Below are 11437 nucleotides of genomic sequence, written 5' to 3'. Positions count from 1 at the left end.
CCCAAGGTAATACAGGGAATTATCCATCTGAAGCCCTTAGTAATAGCAATATTGGTCAAGTTGGCCCCACTGTGAACTTTGTAGGAACCTCTCAGATGCAACAGGTTAATCAAAGCTTTCAAGCTAGCATTCCTCAATTTACTCAAGAACAATACAGTCAAATTTTACAGCTTCTAGGCATGCAAGCTGAATACATCAGATCAGCTATGGCAGCAGGTATGCCTTCCTGTGGTGATATTACTGAAATTCTGACTAAATGGATTATAGATTTAGGAGCTTCAAGCCACATGGTAAATAGATATAATTTGTTGACTAATGCTAATGCAATCTTTGATGATATAAGGGGAAAAGTGCATCTGCCTACTGGTAGTGTAGCTCAGATTAGGCACATAGGTTCTACTTATCTTCTAAAGGATCTAAAGGTGTCTAATGTTATGCACATACCTGACTTCACGTTCAACCTTCCATCTGTATCCAAGCTAACCAAGGAAATGAAATGGGTAGTTATGTTCTTCCCTGATTTCTTTATTTCCTAGGAGCTCTTTAGTGGACAGGTGAGGGGAATTGGTGGAGAAGAAGACGGTATGTATGTGTTCAACTCTGCAACAAGAGATTCAATTGCATCAAAAGTTTCTGCGGAAGTCAAGGATTCAATTCAAAGACCTGTACCTGCTGTAAATACAATAAGGACTGATAAGTCAATAAGTGTAGCCTTGTAGTATAGGAGTCTAGGTCATGTATCTCTAGAAACTATGAGAAAACTGGAGTATTTTCACACTATTGAACGTAACACTAAGGACAATCTTTGCACTATATGTCCCTTAGCTAAACAAATAAGGTTACCATTTCCTATTAGTACTACTGTGTTTAAGTGTTGTTTTGATACTATTCATGGTGATGTTTGGGGTCCGTACAGGGTCCCTACATATGATGGGAAGAGATATTTTCTAACTTTGGTGGATGATCACTCTAGATATACCTAGCTTTTCTTGTTGCCTACTAAAGTAGAAGCCATAGTGGTACTTAAATTCCTTTTTTGCTATGGTACAGAATGTTTATTCAGCTTCACTCGAGTACTTTAGATCAGATAATAGTTGTGAGTTCTTTAACTCACAGATGACTAACTTATTGCAATCCTTAGGGATTGTTCATCAGAGTTCATGTGTGTATACTCCCCAGTAGAATGGGGTTGCTGAAAGAAGACACGGGTATATCCTTGAAACAACTAGATCTCTCAGGTTTCAAGTTGCAGTTCCACTGAGATTTTGGGTTGAGTGTGTGCTCACTGCTGTCTATATCATAAATAGACTTCCTTCTGTGTACTTCAAGGCAAATCCCCTTTGAAGATCATGTTTGGAAACTCTCCCTCTCTGCAGCATATGAGAGTGTTTGGGTGCCTCAGATACATGACTACTGTAAAAAAGATAGACAAGTTTTCTTCTAGAGCAGTTCCTGCAGTCTTTTTAGGCGACTTTACCACACATAAGGGCTATAAAACCTATGAAATACACACCAAGCAATTTAACATTAGTAGAGATGTAGTTTTCAAAGAAGATGTTTTTCTCTTTCGGCACCTTAACTCCATAGGCTCAGCTCTATTTACTGTACTAGAATCCTCTACATTTCTCTCCATTCCACCTCCAGAGAGTCTACACACTTCTCTTCCTTCTTATCATTCTTCAAATGCTCCATTTTCACCTTCTCTCCAACCTACTGAATCTTCCTCACCTGTACACTCTGATGTAGGTGACTTTCCTTCTCTTGATCTCTCTGATGAGCATGTCAAAAATAGTGATGCTTCTAGTTTGCCCTAAGTAGATTGTCCTGCTTCTACTTTACCTTCTACTGAAGCAAGAAAATCAGCTAGAACAAGCAGGCCTCCTATTTGGCTCAAAGACTATGTCACTCCTAGCAATGAGAGTATCCATTATTTTTATCATATTTCTGACATGATCAGCTATGCTAATGTGTTTCCTTATTTCGGTACTGCTTTGGCAGCCTACTCAGCCATCACTGAACCTAAATCCTACAATGAAGCTAAAGAAGACCCCAAGTGGATTGAGGCAATAAAGTGTGAGATTGCTGCTTAAGAAGACAATCACACATGGTCAGTAGTTGAGATGCCTTTAGGAAAGACTCCTATTGGTTGTAAATGGGTATTCAAAGTCAAATACACTTCCTCTGGCATAGTGGAGAGATAAAAGGTCAGGCTTTTAGCGAAAGACTATAGCAAGTAGGAGGGGCTAGACTATACTGAGACCTTCTCCCCTGTTGCCAAAATGGTCACAGTTAGATCAGTTCTGGCCATTGCAGCAGCAAAGCATTTACACATATTTCAAATGGATGTGCATAATACTTTTGTTTAAGGAGACTTAGTTGAATAGGTCTACATGGAGGTTCCTCAAGGGTTTGCCAGCCAGGGGGAAACACAGTGTCTGCAAACTACATAAGTCCTTGTATGGACTCAAGTAGGAACCTAGGCAATGGAATAAGAAACTCACAGATGCTCTACTACAGCTTGGCTTCTCTCAAAGTCACTTTGACTACTCTCTTTTCTCAAAGACAGTGAAGTCTGAGTTGGTACTGGTATTGGTCTATGTTGATGACCTATTGGTTACAGGAAACTGTTCAGATTTGATCCTTCAGACCAGGAATGATTTACAACTCAAGTTCAGGATGAAAGACCTAGGAGAGCTCAAGTTTTTTCTTGGAATAGAGTTTGATAGATTAGCAAAAGGGATTGTAATGAGCCAAAGGAAGTATTCATTAGAGCTAATTGCAGAAATGGGACTTAGTGTGCACAGCTAGCACCCCATTGGAGACAAATGTGAAACTTACCTCTGCAGACTATGATGAGTTTGTTAATGGTAAGTTTTCCTCTGACATAGAAGATAAGTTACTTGCAGATGCTGAACAGCATCAAAGGTTGATAGGAAGGCTACTACATCTTACTATGATCAGGGTTGATATTGCTTCTGTGGTACAAGTTCTAAGTCAGCTTATGCACAAACCTAAGTAGTCACACATGGAAGCTGCTTTGAGGGTTTTGAGGTATATCAAAGGTGCACCAGGTCTGGGGCTGTTGATGCCATCTGAAAGCTCAGGAAAGCTAGAGGGATTTTGTGACTCAATGCCTGCAGACCAGAAGATCAGTTACTAGCTATTTGGTGGAGTTTGGGAATGCACTTATATCCCTGAAGTCAAAGAAACAGGAAACAGTAGCAAGGAGCTCAGCTGAGGCAGAGTTCAGAAGTTTGGCCTCAGCAGTTACAGAATTAACTTGGCTCACTGGGCTGTTCAAGGAGTTAAGAGTGAAGGTTGATTTGCCTATAGTTCTCAACTGTGACAGCAAGGCTACAATTCAAATTGCAGCCAATCCTATCTTCCATGAAAGAACAAAATATATTGATATTAACTGACATTTTGTTTGAGAAAAAATAGTACATGAATTGGTAAAAACTCTTCATGTACCTACTAAAGAGTAACAGGCTGATCTCCTAACCAAAATCTTAGGAAGAGTTCAGCACGAGTACTTGATGTCCAAGCTAAGATTGAAAGATATATTTCATCCATCATCTTAAGGAGGGGTGTTGAATGAATGGTAGATACATTAACAGCTGTATACATCTGTATAAGGTAAAATATTAGCTGGTTAGCTAGAAGAGTAGTTAGGTTGTTAGTATAAACTGTACAGTGTCTTTCCATTAGTCGGTTATGTTAGTTATCACTGTAGCAATGAGAAGCAATAGCTTTCTTCCTCTGTTCTTCTTCTTTTCCTGCCCATTTCTCCATTGCTAATAGCTTCGAATCTAGATCTCATCAGAAAAACCTTTTGACCTTAGTAATTTTAAACTGCCATGACATTCATGTTTCAAACCATACAATTAAGAATAAAATGAATATAATGAAATTAGAAACTTCTTCAAATAGAAACAAAGTGACATTTCTTTTTAGAAGACTAAAGCAGATAGAAAATGCATAAATTGAACAGGGGCAATAATAATTCCTTCAAACCGTCAAAACTGCATATTAGACTAAAACTTAAACTATTCATAGGTTAATTGTAGGCATAATCAAAATCTATTCATCTAACAGCCTGGTAAATGACTCGTAAAAATATTTTTTCTAAAATTATTAAAACAAAAATTATTTATACATCTATCTGCTACACTCTCCCTCTCTCATTTTCTCTCTCTCACCCTACTCTTTTAGTTTTGTAATTAAACATATATATTGTGAAAGAAAATGGAAGAGCGATTTCGAGTTAAGGGGGTTTGAATAAGATCAATTATCCTAAATTAACCAAATTCATCATGATATAGGTAAGCTTTTGATGAATATTAAGTCATGATCCAATTATTGAATACAACTCATTCTGAGCGCCCCATTAGCATATCTCTTCCACCAGCATATATATACCGTACAAGTCTATTCACTAGCTTGAGTATTTTTTGTCTTTACTAAAATTTAAACCTAAAACCTCATTGTTCTCGCTCACTTAATTCATTGACCACTAGGCCGCACACCTCAATACGAAATTTTTAGAATATTTCTATTTAATTCTTAGTGGTTAGACAATGAGGAAAACTGGACTTCACCCTTGCCAATTCTCCCAAAACTTTGTCGACTTCTCTTTCCATACTCCTTGTGTGTACAACTAGAGGTGGACTCAAGATTTGAACGGCGCGGGTGCACTTTTTGATTTAATGAAAATCTTCTTTGTATATAGGATGTCCACTACTAATATATCATTGTTAACTAAAGCCATATACATGTATACATAGAATTTTTTTCAAACTATACGGGTGCCGATGACTCCTCTACCTATAGCATAGGTCCACCTCTGGATACAATAGTTGTCTGTCTATGCTCATTACTTACCAAGTATACAAGACCAGACAAAAGACAACCACGGAAAAGTCATTTGTGCCTTGCCTTAAACATCAGTTTGAAGTCGAAGCTACTTATGATGAACTCTCACCTTTCTTTTTCATGAAAAGGAATGGAGTTAGTTAAATTAAATAACCACCCAACTATAATTACAAAATTAAATTGCTAAGTAGATTCTTTTTGGTTTGGCTACTTTAATTTCCATATTCAAGCTTGCCAAAGGAGTGAAAAACTTGTTGGCCTGAATCAGCTTTTTTACATGGTATGATCACTATTAAAAATTCGCTTAAAACCATCTGAAAAGACTGACCAATTTCGGCCGGTAATGGCCAATAACCGTCCAAAACGCGACCAATTACGTGTGGCTGGTCATTTACTGGTCGGTAGAACATACCGACCACAGTCTATTGGAAATTACCGACCAACTTCGCTCGGTCACTATAAACGACAATCTGACAATTTAATTGACCCACCGACCAATATTGATCGGAAATTATTTTAATAATTTAATATTATCGACAACTGTTAATTGGTGTGCTAAATTTAATAATTTTTGTTACCGACCAACTTTGATCGGTAAATAAAATAAATTAATCAAATAATATTTTAATTACCGACCAACGTTGGTCGGTTAGAGTTTTTTTTAAGTAATTAAAATTTAATTATTGGCAGCCAACTTACCGACTAAAGTTGGTCGGTAATGTTGAATTTTTGGGAATTAATGTGCATTAACCGACCAACATTGGTCGGTATTTTGCAATTTAATTTTTTTAATCACCGACCGAGGTCGGTTGATTTTCTGGAAATAATTTTCGCAGAAAATGCCTGTTTTGGTAGCTAAACCACATGCCAAATAAAAACATAATTATCATACCAATAACCCCAATTCACATCAAACAACCCTCAATTCACCACAAACAACCCCTAATTCACCAACCACACCAATATCCAACCAAACATCCAATTAATACTTTATAACTAACAAGTTCAATTAAACATCACAATTCAAAACCAATCAAAAACTAAGTAATTACAACAAGTTCAAAAATGTTCATTCTAATTCAAAACAAGTTCTATTAGTCTAGTTCAAAGTATATCAAAGTACTGGTCAAGGGGTGTTTTCCACAGTATCACCACTATCTGATGAACTTTCATCTAGAAGACGGTAAGAACGATTTTGTGGAGGACGGGAAGAACGATCACGTGGAGGACAGGAGGAACGATCACGTGGAGGTCGAGCCTCTGGCGATGAATCATGAGACCGGGGCAACGGAAAAGCTCCAGTAGAAAGGAGAATTCTGAACTGAGTTTGCATACCAAGAAATTGAGCATCTCTTAGCCTTTCTCTTTCCTTGGTTGCTTCTAGCTCGAATGTAAGCCTTGTCACTGTCTCATGCATAGCCGAGAGGCTCTCCCTATTAAGTGTCTCGCCTTGTGAGGAAATTCCTATTCCTTGCATTCCACACCTGTAGCGATAGGAATTTTTTCTCAGAAAGCCCATATACCTTCCCCTTTTTTGGGCCGCCAACAATCTCCAACCATATTCTTTCAGCATCCTCGTCCGGAGGTTGGGTTGGCTCACCCGATTCACCAGCTGGCTTACTACAAATGAAGTCCTCTACAGTACTTTGGTAGCGACCCTACGTTATTATAAATTAAATTAGTATATAAAAAATCTTATAAAAGTAAACTATAACACTTAAGGAAAATTGAAACCTTACATGTAGTCTCTGCCCGATCTTCGACCCACCTATCTGCATCCCCCTCTTTCTTCTTCTTTAAAATATGTGTTCCCCTGAATAGCCCATCTTGGTGCATTGGACGCCCATACTTCTTTTCCTGAAAATCAATTAATTTGGTTAATAAATAGAATTGATATACTTAGAAAAGTAAAGACGTAATAATTTAAGGAATTACCAATCTTCTTCTTATTGTCCCGATGCTGATAGCACCCCGGATGAGCGAGCTTTCTTTCCTAGTTCGTCCTTCTTTAAAAAGTCCTCGGTCTGCCATTCCCTTAACAAGTAATCCCATAAATGCTGCAGACACCAGTAAGGCCTCTTGTTCTTCTTTCTACCATCCGAAAAATGATCCGCCAATCTCTTGCGGGCTTTATGATGAAAATTTACATCCATTTTCTCGCTATAGCGGTCTTCCAATACACACTTACTCTGCATATCAAAAGTTAAATATTAGATGGAAATTCCATAAATATAAATTATTAAACTGCTTAAAAGAATATTTATACCTTAAACTGGTTGAAAATTTGCTCCTTCAGCGAGTATGGAAAATCACTCCAAGTCGCATAGAGGCCATAATAAAGCCTTTTGATCACATTGGTGATTATCTTTGTAGTCTGCTTTCCAGGATTGAATGCCACGGCCCGATTTCTTCTATAGGCCGTGATGGCGCCCAACGTCGCTGCTACGCAAGCCAACGATGAACTAACCATGTGATTGTTCCTTTTAACAATTTCGAAATAGTTGATTTTTATATTTATTAAGTAAGAGGTGAAAAGTTTAATAAAATAGAGCATAAACAAATATACGAACAAGTATAGTTAAGTAAAATACTTAAAAGTCATCAAATGTCTACTAGCATATTTCCAAAACCTGGTGTCACAAGTGTATGAGCTACTAGTAGAATATATAAAACTCTAAAATACTGTCTGAAATAGAGTAGACAGAAGGTAAATACAAAAGAGAGAGAGAGACTCCAGGTGCTGCAGAACAGGCTCGAAAAGCAGCTCACCACTAAGTCTCTGGTACTAGTACGCGCCAGGACGACTGCCAGATGCACCTGCCTCAGATCCTACACGATTAGTGCAAAAGTGTAGCGTGAGTACATAAACAATATATACCCAGTAAGTATCTAGTCTGACCTCGAAGAAGTAGTGACGAGGGGTCGACATTGACACTTACTATGGGCCAACAAATATAATACAAAAATCCTAAATAAGCATGGATTATGTAAACAATAATAATAACTCAATAACAAGCAGTAAATAAATAATTCTTCAACTAATGATAAGTTCCAAGTCAATTTTGGTAATTAAATAATTATAACCTCTCAAGCCATAACATAATATCAAGTATACTTAGGCTCCGAGTATTGTCACGCACGATTTATGCCGAGGTCCAACGGCCCGATCCCAATAATATACCGTGTGCACTGTCGAGGGTCGAACGGGACGAACCATAGATGCATCTATTAACCTATCAAGGCGAACAGCCCGCTCCCATGAGAATAGAGAAGCTTACCTCGCTCGCAGAAGTACTTGCGACGCGAGAGCACATCGATTTCTCAGAGTTATTAAATATTATTCAATTCTTTCCCGAAAATAAGAAATCTAACTTGGATGTTTCAACTTTAAAATCTCTAGTCTAAACTCTATTCAAGATAATTAATATGCATAACAAACATGACAGTACAATTAAAGCATAATGTAAACCTAAGACTAGCCGGACATCTCATGGAACATAGCTACACACGGACTCTAGTCACCTAGTGCGTAAGTAGTTCCCCACACAAGTAATTCACAATGAAAATATACCTAAGGGGATGAGTGCCCTAGTATAGGTAAGGCAAGAGACTTACCTCGTTCTCAAGCTTACTTTCGGTCCACATATACGCTTTAAATCCTTAACTTGGTGCCAAACAACCCGAAACTAACCAAATATTATGTAAATAAGTCAATATATACTCAAAAGTTCATAATTTAACTATTGGAATAATTACCCAACCCAAATCGGAAGATTCCTAAAATTCACCTCCGGGCCCACGTGCCCGGATTCCGAAAATATTCAATGAATAATGTTACCCATAACCTTACGAACTTAAATATATCATTTTCATCCAATTCCATACTCATTTTCGTGGTTAAATCCCATTTTTGACAAAACCTATGTTTTTCAACTAAGCCCATAATTTTCCATAATTTTACTTGTTAAAATCTACCCATACTTTTTGTATTTAACTCACATTGGATAGAAATTAATTACCTTCAACAGCTATGTGAAACCCCTCTCTAAGAAGCTCCAAAAAACGCCCAAGAAGTGAAATAAATGAACCAAAATGGCCTAAGTCCCATCTTAAATGAACCATTCTGCCTCTAGCGATTCCGCTTCTGCGGAGAATTGGCTGCTTCTGTGGCTCCGCATTTGCGGAAAACACATCGCAAATGCGGCTCTCCCCAGTTGGCCTACTTCCGCATCTGCGAACAAAGGCTCGCTTCTGCACGCCCGCGTCTGCGACGTACGTGTCGCACCTGCGACCTTGCCTGCTTTGCACCTGCTCTTTCGCAGGTGCGGTCCCTGCCTCTCTTCTTCGATCACTGGGAAGCCAACACTGGGCCACTTCTGCAGTCGTTGGCTTGCTTCTGCGAGCTCGCACCTGCGGCTAGCCCCTCGCAAGTGCGATTGCACCAGAAGTTCTGCTACTTCAGCCATTTCCTCCAAGTCCAAACGGGTTCCACGCATCGTCCGAATGGCATCCAGGGCCCCCGAGGCCTCGACCAAACATACCAGCGAGTTCTAAACATAAAACAGACTTGCTCGTACCCTCGGAATGCAGAAAACAACATTAAAACTAAGAAGCACAACCCAAAACCTATAGAATCAATTTATCAACTTCGAGTTCTTCCAACTTGCTCCGAACACGCCGAATCATAATTAAACTACTCGCAATGATACCAAATTTTGCGTGCAAGTCTTAAATCACCATACGGAACTAATTTCGGGCTCGGAATCCCAAACGGACCTTGATAACACCAAAACTACTCCAAACCAAATTTAAAGAACTTTAAAACCTTCAATGTGCCAACTTTCAATATTAAGCGCCGAAATGCTCCCGGGTCATCCAAAACTCGATCAGAACATACGCCCAAGTACAAAATCATCATATGAACCTGATGGGATCGCTGAATCCCGGTTCTGAGGTCGTTTACTAAAAAAACTTTGACTCAAGTCAAACTTAGCCCTTTTTAGCCAATATTAAGGAATTAAGCTTTTAGATTTCAACTCGAACCCTTCCAAACCCGAACTAAGTATCCCCGCAAGTCATAAAATTGTAAAAGCACATACGGAGAGTCTTATTTAGGGTAACGGGGCAAAACGACCGGTTCGGTCATCACATTCTCCACCTCTTAAATAAATGGTCGTCCTTGAACGGGTCTAGAATCGTACCTCGAGTGCCGAATAAGTGTGGATATCTGCTCCGCATGTCCTCCTAGGTCTCCCAAGTCGCCTCCTTGACTGGTTGACCCCTCCACTGAACTTTTACCGTGGAAATCTTCTTGGACCTCAACTAGCAAACGTGCCTATCAACAATGGCAATTGGCTCCTCCTCATAACCTAGGCTCTCATCTAGCTGAATCGTGTTGAAGTCTAACACATGCGACCTGGCGGCGTGATACCTCCAGAGCATAGACACGTGGAAGACCAGATGAACTCCTGATATACTGGGAGGCAAAGAAAGCTTATAAGGAACCTTCCCAACTCGTCTCAACACCTCAAAATGGACCTATAAACCTTGGGCTAACCTTGCCCTTCTTCCCGAACCTCATGATTCCCTTCATCGGTGAGACTTTCAAGAGAACCTTCTCGCCCACCATGAATGATAAATCATGCGCCTTCTGATCCGTGTAACTGTTCTATCTGGACTGTGCTGTGTGAAGTCGCTCCTGAATCAACTTTACCTTTTCCAAGGCATCCTTCACGAAATCAGTACCATATAACTTAGCCTCGTCGGGCTCAAACCATCCGATGGGCGAACGACATCACCGACTATATAAAGCCTCAAATGGAGCGATCTCGATGCTGGACTAATAACTGTTGTTGTATGCATACTCGGCCAAAGGCAAGAATCGATCCCATTGCCCTCCAAAGTCAATCACACATGCTCTAAGCATATCCTCCAAGATCTGAATCGTCCGCTCCAACTGCCCGTCGATCTGCGGATGAAAGGTTGTGCTGAGCTCTACCCAGGTCCCCAACTCACTCTGTACTGCCCTCCAGAAATGCAAAGTGAACTGAGGGCCTCTATCTGAAATGATGGAAACAGGCACACCATGCAACCACACAATCTCCTGAATGTAAATCTGAGCCAATCTCTCTGAAGAATATGTAATCACCATCGGAATGAAGTGTGCCGGCTTGGTCAACCTGTCGACAATGACCCAAACTGCATCAAACTTCCTCATGGTCCGCGGCAACCCAACTACGAAGTCCAAAGTAATGCGCTCCCATTTCCACTCAGCTATAGTCATCTGCTGGAGTAGGCCACCTAGCCTCTGGTGCTCATATTTAACCTGCTGGTAATTTAGGCACCTCGCTACATACTCGACTATTTCCTTCTTCATCCACCGCCACCAATAATGCTATCTCAGGTTGCGGTACATCTTCGTAGCACCTGGATGAATAGAATACCGAGAATTGTGCTTTCTCTAGAATCTTCTCCCTCAAGCCATCAACATTAGGAACACATAGGCGACGCTGGAGTCGCAGAACACCATCCTCACCGATAGTGACCTCCTTGGCACCACCCTGCA

General features: G+C 39.9%; 1 protein-coding gene across 1 annotated transcript; it reads left to right on the top strand.

Annotated features, from left to right (window-relative positions):
- Window positions 1-1406: 1406 nt before the first annotated feature.
- LOC109220127 lies at window positions 1407-2090 on the top strand. The gene is made up of 2 exons (XM_019384592.1): window positions 1407-1803; window positions 1852-2090. The coding sequence occupies exons 1-2, from the start codon at window positions 1407-1409 to the stop codon at window positions 2088-2090; spliced, it is 636 nt and encodes a 211-aa protein (XP_019240137.1).
- The last annotated feature ends 9347 nt before the right edge of the window (window positions 2091-11437 follow it).

This window comes from Nicotiana attenuata, unplaced genomic scaffold (assembly GCF_001879085.1).
Source record: "Nicotiana attenuata strain UT unplaced genomic scaffold, NIATTr2, whole genome shotgun sequence".
In the NCBI taxonomy this organism is placed as follows: Eukaryota; Viridiplantae; Streptophyta; class Magnoliopsida; order Solanales; family Solanaceae; genus Nicotiana; species Nicotiana attenuata.
The sequence above is the reverse complement of the archived record's forward strand: the minus strand, read 5'-3'. Positions and strand labels throughout refer to the sequence as shown.